The 11,730-nt window shown below is 42.9% G+C and overlaps 1 protein-coding gene and 1 pseudogene across 1 annotated transcript; both read right to left on the reverse strand.

Annotated features, from left to right (window-relative positions):
- Nucleotides 1-1,662: 1,662 nt before the first annotated feature.
- On the reverse strand, nt 1,663-3,290 carry LOC133830789 (dof zinc finger protein DOF5.4). Its single transcript, XM_062260866.1, has one exon. It carries the CDS (start codon nt 3,033-3,035, stop codon nt 2,031-2,033), a length of 1,005 nt encoding a protein of 334 aa, XP_062116850.1. The 5' UTR covers nt 3,036-3,290; the 3' UTR covers nt 1,663-2,030.
- Nucleotides 3,291-11,293: 8,003 nt separating this feature from the next.
- The window catches only part of LOC133830790 (DNA-directed RNA polymerase subunit beta-like), a 3,985-nt pseudogene continuing 3,548 nt past the window's right edge, over nt 11,294-11,730 (reverse strand).

The following is an 11,730-nucleotide window of genomic DNA, read 5'->3' on the forward strand; positions in this document are numbered from 1 at the left end:
CTACTGAACTGCACGATCACGGTCAATATCAAAGACAAAATTCCAAAACTGAAAATTGGTTGCATTTATGCTGAAAGGCATACAACATCACTTATTGATACCAATAAAACAAAACAACATTGGCACCAAACATAACATGCATGATGACAATCTAAACAGCCGACATTAATCGTAATTTTATTTATTTTTCTAATCAACTATAATATGCATATATATATATATATAATCGTTCCATTCGAAAAAACAAATTTCGCACTCTCGTGAGTCGTAAAAGAAAAATTAGTCATTAATCCGAAATTATAAATGACCTTAATAATTTGTATAATTTCTTTGGCTTATGCATCGTGACATTTAAGTGGGCCAATACGTTAATTTCAAACAAATTCATAAGCAATTACATTATGAAAACACAACAAAAACGATCACCACTATAACAATCCTAGTTATTATTTATAAATTTGATTAATTGATATAGCCAAATTTACAGCAACAATAAATAGTAGCTGGTAAGATTGTACTAATTAACTTTTTTGGTAGCAACTGAAATATTATGCTTAAGTCACTAAATAATTTTTTTATTTTTTTTTGCTATAAAAATCACATTTTACACATAATTGGTGACAAATAATCACACCAAATTAGTGTAAACTATGATTTTTACCGTTAAAAAAAATTATCTAAAAAACATCAACTACTTACCAATTTTTACAATAAAAATATTAGTTAATGACTTAAATATACCCTTTCAAACTACTATCCCCAAAATAATATATTTTCTATTAAAAAGTAAAACACATGATACTAATAAAAAAATAATATTCAAATATGCCACTAACTCGTTGTTTTTCTCAAAAATATTCTAGGGCAGACTCCACCAACTGGCCTTTTGCATTTTAGGGCCCCAATGGCTCACTGAAAATCAAATCAAGCTAGCTAACATGCATGACTTTCAGGGGAGACCACTTCTGCACTCAGCTCTCCCGTTGGGCCCCACACACATCTCCACCCAAACCTAACGAGTGGGACCCAAGCAAAACCCACGAGTATGTCACCACGTCATCACATCATCATCATTTCACACAATCAGCACTCGATTACAAAATCCCAAAGAGTGCGAAACCTAACATGATATTATTACTTACTAATACTAATACTAATACTAATACTAGGAGTAGTAGCTGGCTAAGCCGTGAATTGAAGTGAGGTGACTGAGATCATAAAGCAACAACAATTGGAGAATGAGCCAAAGACAAACCGACCTCTCTCACTTACCGTTGAACCAATCGGGAATGCCCACGTGGCCACAACGATTCGAGTACCATGCCCCTGCTTTCCCTATGGGCCCCACTTAAACACCTCTCCCTCTCAAACGCACGTCGAGTCATAATCGCGCATGGGGACTCATCACTACCAATTAGGGGACCCACTCACCCCGCACACAAACACACACGCACCGCCTCCAACCGACTGCTGACGTGGTAGTTTTGACGAGTATGTGATTGACTCGTGAGTGATTAAAGCCCACTAAATCTAATTACACCACTTTATAACATATTTTATAAGACTTGATTAAATATCATATTGATTTTTATGAAGAGCTAAGTCATACTGCATATTCTTATCTGCAACAAATAAATAAATTAATACTATTTGACAAATTAATAAAGTATGATATATATATTCTTCTCTATATTTGATTAACATTTATAATAATTTTTAAATCAAAATACATTACATTAGACAACAAAACTCTCCCCTCCCAAAATTCAAAATAATAATAAACTTAGAAATAAAGGCGAAAAAAAAACGTTGAAAGTTAGTTACAACTTACACAAAGTACTTACCAAGATCAACCCCAAATTCACCGAGAAAAAATAAACAAAAAATATTTTGAAAATTTACATACAAAAACAGTCATATTCATAATTTGCTTAAAAAAAACTCTGATTTTTTTATCTTATAGATTTGTAATTTAAGACGTTGAGAGTTTTTTTTTAATAATAATTAAAAAAAATTAAAAGGTGAGAGATTTACGGGAGATAGAGACTAGTGTGGTCTTGATCGGTCCATTGACTCTGACTCCAATATGTTTGATCAACGGTGTTAGGAAGATCAAAGAGGCCTTGATCACCGCAGGATTGCCAATCTCCCATGGATCCGAATACTCCACCGTCGGATCTATCTTGTAAAACACATAGATCAGCTTGGGACGTCTCGTCGAGTAACCCACCGGTGATCTCCTGCACCTTCACTTGATCCTGATCAGTAAGCACGTTCATCGTCTTAGTGTTTTGCTGGTGCCATGTCTGGCTCTGCGGAGCCTGATGATGATGATCTTGACCTTGTTGATTCAATCTGAACGGAGAGATCGAGATATCGGAGATGGAATTGTATTCGAAAGCCGCCATTGCACCACCTCCGTTTGATGACGACGTGATCAAGTTTGTAAAGCTCCCAATATCCGAGAAAATTCCCCAATCCGAACCGCTTTGCTCGATTAACGCCGGCGCCTCAAAGCTCGGATTCGTACTCTGCGAAACAAAGAATTTCGATTCCTGGTTAACGTTGAGCAAATTTGAACCAAAACTCGCCGATGGCGCTGAAACCGCTTCAGTGGCGGCGTTAGTGTTCGTTGCCGTCAAACTTGAGCTCTCGCTGCTTGAGTGAGAGTTTGATTTCCGATCCTGAGACGGCGGACGCGGCTCCGGAGCCGTTGTCACTGACGCCGACGAAGACTTCTGCTTTGAACGCTTAGTCTTCCGGCAACCGCCGCCGACAGGAACGTTGCGTAGGACACCGCCTTTGGTCCAGTAACGTCGGCAGTTCTTGCAAAAATGGCGCGGCTGAGACAGGTTGTAGTTGTTGTAGTAGCAGAATTTGGTGTTGAGCGAGTCGCAACGCGGACACTTCAAAGCCTGTTGTTGAGTCTGATTATGATTATGATGTGGTCTCAGCCTGCGGTCTCCAGCGGCGCCGCCACCGCCGCTTCCCGCGAAAAACCTTCCCCCGCCTCCGATCGAGTGAACGTCTTGCATTTCAACAATATTTGTAAAATCTTCTGCCGCTCAATTTTCCAGTAAAATGAATCAATAAAAAAATCACATTCGCTAAAGCTATCCAACTTGAATGCTTTTCTCTTCACTGTTTCTATATTATTTTATTTTATCTAATATATATAATTCTCTAGTATTCGATCGTGCGTGCGTTTCTGAGTGGCAAGAGAGTGTAAGAGAGAAAATCAGATAGAGAGAAGAGAGAGCTTCTTAACTGAAACTCTGACAAATATCCCCACATATCTTCTTCCTCAATAAACTTCCTATCCTTTTCCAATATTTTTAATTTCAATGACCAAATTACCCCTAAATTATGAATAGAATAACCGCGATGCCCCCTCGCGCTCTTGAAAGACGAAAATAACCATAGTGGGGGCTAGGTGTCACGGGCCGGCTATTTGGGTACTCCAACTAGACGGAACGTGCGGTACTTGCAGACTCTTCAAGCTAGCAAGTCAGCCTACAACACACACCTACAGGCAAACAAACTCATCGGTTAGCCACATACACATCTCGGACATGCAACGGGCAATAACGAAGTATGAGCAAGCACAAAGCAAGTCATTCCTAGGAACGTCCACACAACACAAAGCACACAACAAGACAAATGGCACGCAGTGGCCCAACGAAGCTAATAAACAAGCAACACATAAGCAACAAGGAAGCACACAGGGGCAAGTATGGATACATGTTATTTCATTAATATATAGCATTGATAGGGCAAGGGAGTACACAGCTTTGGCCCCTATCTGCTGATGGCCATGGTGCTTCCCTAAGTCACCAGGTCACCTCCCCCTAAGGAGCCTTTTAGGGAAATAAAGTCTTCCCAGGAACATATATGATTTTTGTCTGGGAGACATATGCAATATTACAAAACTGCCACTACCCTATCCCATGAGGTTGCTTGGTGCACGACTTGACTAATGATCAAGCACCAAGGCATGCTCATTAACAAAATGGCCCTATGTGGGTGTGCCAAAAGGGCAGCACGCCACACTCTCCCCCACTTAATCTTTCGGCGCCCTCGACGAAGTAGCCTGTAGATCTTCAATCTTCTGCGTGAGCTTCTTCAAGTCTTCCGCCCTCTCCCAGCTGATTTCGTCATCAGCGAGCCCCTTCCATTTTACCAGATATTCTTTATGCTTCTTACGGTCAGTGGTGACCGTTCTTTCCGCCAGGATTTCTTCAGGTTGACGCTTGCTCTTTGGCTGAACAATGACTCCTCCTCTGGTTGACTGGTTGCGCTCTGGATTTGCTGGATCTTCATGATACGGCTTTAAGTTGCTGACGTGAAGGACCGGGTGTGTCTTCATCCAAGCTGGTAGGTCAACTTTGTATGAAGTTAGGCCAACTTTTGAGATGACTGAGACCGGACCCTCGTACTTGCGAACGAGTCTGATGTCTTTGTCCCCTCGGAATCTCAACTGTTCGGGCCTCAGCTTGATTAACACTAAGTCACCTACTTTGAACTCCAGTGGTCTGCGTTTCTGATCTGCCCACTTCTTCATTCTTCTTGAGGCTTTTTCTAGATAAGCTCGGGCAATCTCTGTTGTTTTCTTCCAGTCTTTTGTGAAGTGAAAGGCTCGCGGGTTCCGACCGCGATATTCGTCCACTGTGTGGGGTAACAGTGGTTGCTGTCCATTAACAACGTCAAAAGGGCTCTTATTCGACGAAGAACTCTTTTGAGAGTTGAAACAAAATTGAGCTACATCGAGTAGTTGCGGCCAATTCTTCTGATTGGCATTGACAAAGTGGCGCAAGTACTCTTCCAACATCCCGTTAAATCTTTCTGTCTGCCCATCTGTCTGCGGATGGTAGCTCGAGGAAATATTCAGTTGTGACCCCAAGAGATTGAATAATTCGGACCAAAACGTCCCCGTGAATCTTCCATCTCGGTCACTGACGATGTTCTGGGGCATTCCCCAATATTTGACAATATGTTTGAAAAATTGTCTGGGTGTCTCTTCTGCCGAACAGTACTTCGACACTGGGATGAATGTTGCATACTTCGAGAATCTATCCACGACCACCAAGATCGCACTTAAATCTCCTGTCTTCGGAAGACTGGTGATAAAGTCAAGCGACACGCTCTCCCACGGTCAGCTTGGGACTCGCAAGGGCTCCAACAACCCAGGTGTCTTGTTCCTATCGACCTTGTCTTGCTGGCAGACCAGACAGGTCTTGGTGTACTCCACTACATCGTCTCGCATTTGTGCCCAGTAGTATCCCTGCTTCAAGAGGGCATGGGTTCTCTGCCACCCTGGATGACCTGCCCACAGAGTGTCATGACACTCACTTAGTAATGTCCTTCGCAAATCTCCAGCTTTTGGAACATACAAGCGCCCCCCTTTAGCCCACAGAAGATCATCATCCACCCAGAACTGGCGAGTCTTGCCTTCTTTTACGAGCTTCAGGATGGTCCTGACAACTGGGTCTTTCTCCAGGTTTTCTTTAATGCATTCCTTGAGTGGAGTGTTCACCACGCTAGCCGACAAGCTAGCCATGATCTTTAGAGTCGCCAACTCCGCTTTGCGACTCAAGGCGTCAGCTGCCTGGTTTAAGCGTCCTGCCCTGTGCTCAAAACGAAAGTCAAATTCTGCTACAAACTCCTGCCATCGAGCCTGCTTAGGGGTCAGTTTCGGCTGAGTAAGGAAATGACTCACAGCTGCATTATCCGTCTTCACTACGAACTTTGATCCCAGCAAGTAATGCCTCCACACTCGCAAGCAATGTATAACTGCGAGGAGCTCCTTCTCCTGGGCAGTATACCTCCTCTCAGCTTCAGACAACTTGCGACTTTCGTATGCGACCGGGTGGTCCTCTTGTACTAGTACCCCTCCCAGAGCATAATCTGATGCATTTGTCTGTACTTCGAAGGGCTTGCTAATAGTTGGCAAGGCAGGAACAGGATCCTTCATCATGGCTTCTTTCAAACTCCTGAACGCTTCAGCACACTTGTCAGTCCACGCCCAAATCACACCCTTTTTCAGAAGCTCGGTCAAGGGTGTCGCCCTTCTTGAGTAGCCGTCCACAAATCGCCTATAGTAGTTGGCTAGGCCCAAGAAGGAGCGGAGTTCTTTCACATTTGTGGGGGCTTTCCATTCCTGGATTGCCCTCGCCTTCTCCAGATCCATACAAATACGACCACGTTCCACCACGTGGCCTAAGAACTTGATGCTCTCCTGTGCAAACGAGCATTTCTCTCGCTTCACATATAGCTGGTTCTCTCTCAACTTCTGAAACACTTGAGCCAAGTGTTCTTGATGCTCTTCAATCGTGGCGCTATAAACCACGATATCATCCAAGTACACCACCACGAACTTATCTAGATACTCGTGGAATACTTGGTTCATTAGTGTACAGAAGGTAGCAGGTGCATTTGTCAACCCAAACGGCATTACCCGAAACTCAAATGCTCCGTATCGAGTAACACAATTAGTCTTTGGTTCATCCCCATCTGCAATTCTCACCTGGTAGTAGCCCGATCTCAAGTCCAACTTTGTGAAGTATTTGGCTCCACTTAGCTGGTCGAACAAATCAGCGATCAGAGGGATGGGGTAGGTGTTGCGAACTGTCACCTTATTGAGAGCCCTATAGTCGATGCACAGTCTCAAGCTCCCATCGTGCTTCTTCTGGAATAGCACCGGTGCGCCATATGGCGCCTTCGACGGTCTAGTGAAGCCTGCCTCCAATAGCTCTTTTAATTGCTTCCTCAATTCTTCTAGCTCAGGGGGTGCCATTCTGTATGGCGCTTTTGTTGGAGGTTTCACTCCGGGCACCAACTCTATCTGGTGATCAATCCCCTTCTTTGGTGGCAAGGCTTTGGGGAGTTTATCTGGCATCACATCCCCATACACCTTTAAGACCCTCGTAATTTCTAGTGGAACAATTTCTTCCACTACTTCTTCAAACACGGTGGGTACAGCTACATAAGTGGGCTCCTGCTTCCTCACACCCTTCTTGAACTGTAAAGCTGAGAGAAGCTTCACACCAGGGGGGTGGTTTCACCTTTGCAGATACCATTGAAGGAGTCTCTCCCATTATGAGTAAGCTTCCAGTGGCAGGAATTGGAATGGCACCTTTCTCGGTTAGAAAGTCCATTCCCAAAACTACATCGAAGTCGTCCATATGGACGACCACCAAGTCCGTCTGCCCCTCCCACGTGTCGATTTTCACTTTTACCCCTTTAGCCACGCCAGTTGTGGCCAAGGCTTTGGAGTTGACCGCTTTCATGCGGCCTGCATCTTTCTCCAGCTTTAGTCCCAGTCGCTTTGCTTCGAGTTCAGAGATGAAGTTGTGGGTGGCGCCAGTATCAATCATCACGCTTTTGGCAGGCTTGCCATTGATAGCGGCATCCACGAACATTAGCCCTTTCCCCAGGGTCTTCTTCCCTTTCTCGCCATGCTTCTTGAGAGCGTTCAACAGGCGGACAGCGCCCATGTGCGCGTACTCTTCTTCTTCCTCTTCTCCTTCGCCTTGCTGTTCTTGGCCGATGAGGGCATTCAACTTGCCCCGAAATTGGAAAACTGCCGACTTGTGTGGGCCTTTGCAAATCCAACAAGCTAGCGGCTTCTTCCCTGCAGCAACATCTGTCCCACTGGACGAATTGGACTCAGCTGTCCTCTTCTCTCCCCCACTCTTACCCTGCCAGGACTTCCCAGACTTCTTACTCCCGGCGCTACTTGAGCTGGCTGAAGGAGTAGCCCTTTTCGGCAGGCTACTCTCCGAAGTGTAGTCTGTTAAGCGTTCGGCAGTAGCTTGAGCGGTGGCCAGATCAGACACCCGCTGTCTTTGAAGTTCTTGCTTGGCCCACGGTTTCAATCCCTCGAGGAAGCAGAAGAACCTATCCACTTCGGACATGTCTTTAATATCGAGCATCAGTCCCGAAAATCTCTTTACATATTCTCGGACTGTCCCGACTTGTTTAAGCTCTCGTAACTGGCGACGAGCTATGTAAGCTACATTTTCTGGCAGAAATTGCGTCTTTAATTCCCTCTTCAGGTCCGCCCAAGATGTGATGGTACACCTGCCATTCTCTATGTCATCATACTTGGTCCTCCACAACACCTTGGCATCTCCCGAAAAATACATGGTAGCCATGGCAACCTTTCTGTCTTCTGAATCGGCCCGCACGACTCTAAAGTAATGTTCCATGTCAAAGAGGAAATTCTCCAAATCCTTTGCATCTCTGGCCCCATTATAGGGCCTCGGCTCGGGTACTTTGGCTCAGCCATATTCCATACCTATCGGCCCTGTTGCAGGGGCATTCCCAACCGCTCTCATGGTCAGGTTTACCTTGGTAGATAGCTCAGTCATTTCTTCTCTGAGCACACCGACTGCCTCCCTGCAATCTTCCGTCGTGTCGTTTATGGAAACTTCTTGTTCCTTCAGCATGCGCTCCACTGCCGCGATGCGCTCTTCCCACTGAGGGGAAACAGAAGTACTTGTTGGAGTGTTTCTTTTCTCCAACGCGATAATTCTAGATAAGAGAACATCATTCTCCTTTTCCAGCGCAGCACTGCGATTGTTTGCATCTGACGATCCTGAGTCCTGACTTGCAGAGGAAAGATCCCTGACCCGCTCATCCAGGCCATCTAGTTCCCCTACTCGCTTCTCAAGAGCTTCGATCCTCAGAGTGTTGCTCACCATAGTGTGTCTTTTGCCAAGCGCTTTCTAACTTGGCTCTGATACCAACTGTCACGGGCCGGCTATTTGGGTACTCCAACTAGACGGAACGTGCGGCACTTGCAGACTCTTCAAGCTAGCAAGTCAGCCTACAACACACACCTACAGGCAAACAAACTCATCGGTTAGCCACATACACATCTCGGACATGCAACGGGCAATAACGAAGTATGAGCAAGCACAAAGCAAGTCATTCCTAGGAACGTCCACACAACACAAAGCACACAACAAGACAAATGGCACGCAGTGGCCCAACGAAGCTAATAAACAAGCAACACATAAGCAACAAGGAAGCACACAGGGGCAAGTATGGATACATGTTATTTCATTAATATATAGCATTGATAGGGCAAGGGAGTACACAGCTTTGGCCCCTATCTGCTGATGGCCATGGTGCTTCCCTAAGTCACCAGGTCACCTCCCCCTAAGGAGCCTTTTAGGGAAATAAAGTCTTCCCAGGAACATATATGATTTTTGTCTGGGAGACATATGCAATATTACAAAACTGCCACTACCCTATCCCATGAGGTTGCTTGGTGCAAGACTTGACTAATGATCAAGCACCAAGGCATGCTCATTAACAAAATGGCCCTATGTGGGTGTGCCAAAGGGGCAGCACGCCACACTAGGCATTACCATAACCGACTGTTCCCGCGGATATAGCGAGTAGTGACCGTAGATGTAAATTCGGTAGAGAGAGATTTGAAGAGGTTTTTCTAAGGGAGCCTGACACTTGAGAGGACCGTACAGACGTGAAAGAGGGATCGTAAGAGTCCGTTGAGAACACGTGGACGGTTGAGAGGCCGGTGATGTTATAGTCCACAAAATCAAGTTGTCCCTTTGTCGGCCACCCCCTCGTAAGTTAATAATATATTTTATTTTTAAGAAAGAATAATAAAATAATTATCTTTTTTTATCTGAATAAAATAATTATCTTGTTAAGCTCTTATGCTAGGGGATGATGAGATGACTGGTCCATCTTGTGCCACGTAGGCTCGAATGTTGGGTGAGTTGTCGAACGTGATTTTTCGTCACTGGTTGGACGTGACCATACGATGAGTCTAACCCCATTTGCTGCTTCAGCTTCACTGTTTTTCTGCTGTGTCTTTCAGGGTCACTTGTTTTTGGTTCGGTGAAATCATGATTTATTACTAATACTTTACATAATACATTCATTTAATAAGCCTTCTTGTCGTTTCTTTCGTTTATGGGTTACGCAGCGAAACCAAATAGCTAAACTACGTATTATTTGAGTGAGCAATTAAATTAGTTCAATTATCATACCCATGTGTAACGTTTTTTCAAAAATTATTTATAAAGGGTTTTTTTTTTTTGGGTTTTGTGGGTGGGGGGAATCAATTTTACATGAATTTGTGAAAGGAATCTACCTTTTTAGGATATATTATTGCAATCTATCAGTGTTTGCATCAAAATAACAATTAAAAGAAAAAAGAATCATTTTCCAATACAAACACAAATTTATAATGTAGTAGTTGACTTGCACTATATATGTAATAACATCAACTTTAATTACATCGGGTGTTGTAAATTTACATCAGAGAACTTAACACAAACACAATGTAAACAAGTTAAATTTCATCAAACCAATTCAAGCAATAAACCAAATATTAAAAGCATAAAATTGAAACAATAAAGAACACAAGATTTTGTACAAGTTGGGCCAAAACAAAGGGCGTACTTCCTGTTACTCCCCTTAGTTATTTTCTCCATTAATCAAGTTGATTACAATGTTGAACTTCAGTTTAGTGCACCACCAAGAGACTAGATGAAATCACTTCCCAAAAACTCAACTCGAGTTTTTCTCTAAGAACACTGATCTTGGATTCAAATTTCCCCAACTCTCTTACACTCTTTTTTCTCTCTGAACTCTCTCACTCACACTAATACAATATGAATTTTTGTGTTACACAAAGTACAAGAGATTACAAGGCTTAAATAGAAGTCTTACAACAAAAAGAAAAGACTAAAGTAACATTGGTGCACTAAAATAACGTAACCGAATACAAACCAACATAACAACTTTAACTGTCATGTTGTTAAAAATATTTTCTATGGATTACAATTCCCACAAATTCAACCTTAATCCATAGAAAAGGTTTCTTGTAATATCATGGGAGTGATCCAGCTACCTTTAGATAAAGAAAATGTTCAGTAGTTCCAAGCAATGTTGGAACTTACTGACTGAAAGAACTTTGGTACCTACATCAGTAGGGTTCTCTTCACTTGGTACTTTTTCAAGCTCTACTTCTCCTTCCTCTATCTTATCTCTGATCCAAAACAATCTAACATCAATGTTGAAATTCCATTTTTAGTAATTAGTACTAAAAATGAAAGGACATCAATTTAGGAGTTTCATGTTACTTTTACCAAGAGACATGTCAAATATGGGACATCCTAATTCGATTGAATGGGATGACAGTTTCTCATTATGCATTTGTAACATAATTTTTATCAAATCACACATCGCAGTATACCAGGCCTTCTAATTCTTTAAGCGGCTTATCTAAAAGATTTGTGATATAACTAGGAAGACGTTTCAAATACCACACATGGGTTACTGGGCATGCCAGTTTGATGTAACCCATTTGATATCTTCGTATTCGAGAATCAACAAACTCGACTCCGCATTGTTCACAAAATTTCGGGCCTTCGTTGTCATTTCCAATTACTCGATAATTTCCACAAGCACAAATCCCACTTTTTATAGGCCCAAAAATTCTTTCACAAAATAAGCCATCTTTTTCAGGTTTATTGGTTTTGTAATGAAAAGTGTAGGGTTTTGTCACCTCTCCAATTATTTCTCCATTAGGTAGGACTTTTTTTGGCCCAAGCACTTATTTGTTGAGGAGAAACTAATCCAATTCGAAGTTATTGATGTTTATACCGATCGATCATAGAAGAAAAATTCTGATTCCTTCCGATTAGGCGTCCTTCCTATTAATCTGGAAGTTCTTCTCAGATACAAGGAAAT

Source organism: Humulus lupulus, chromosome 4 (genome assembly GCF_963169125.1).
Source record: "Humulus lupulus chromosome 4, drHumLupu1.1, whole genome shotgun sequence".
Lineage (NCBI taxonomy): Eukaryota > Viridiplantae > Streptophyta > Magnoliopsida > Rosales > Cannabaceae > Humulus > Humulus lupulus.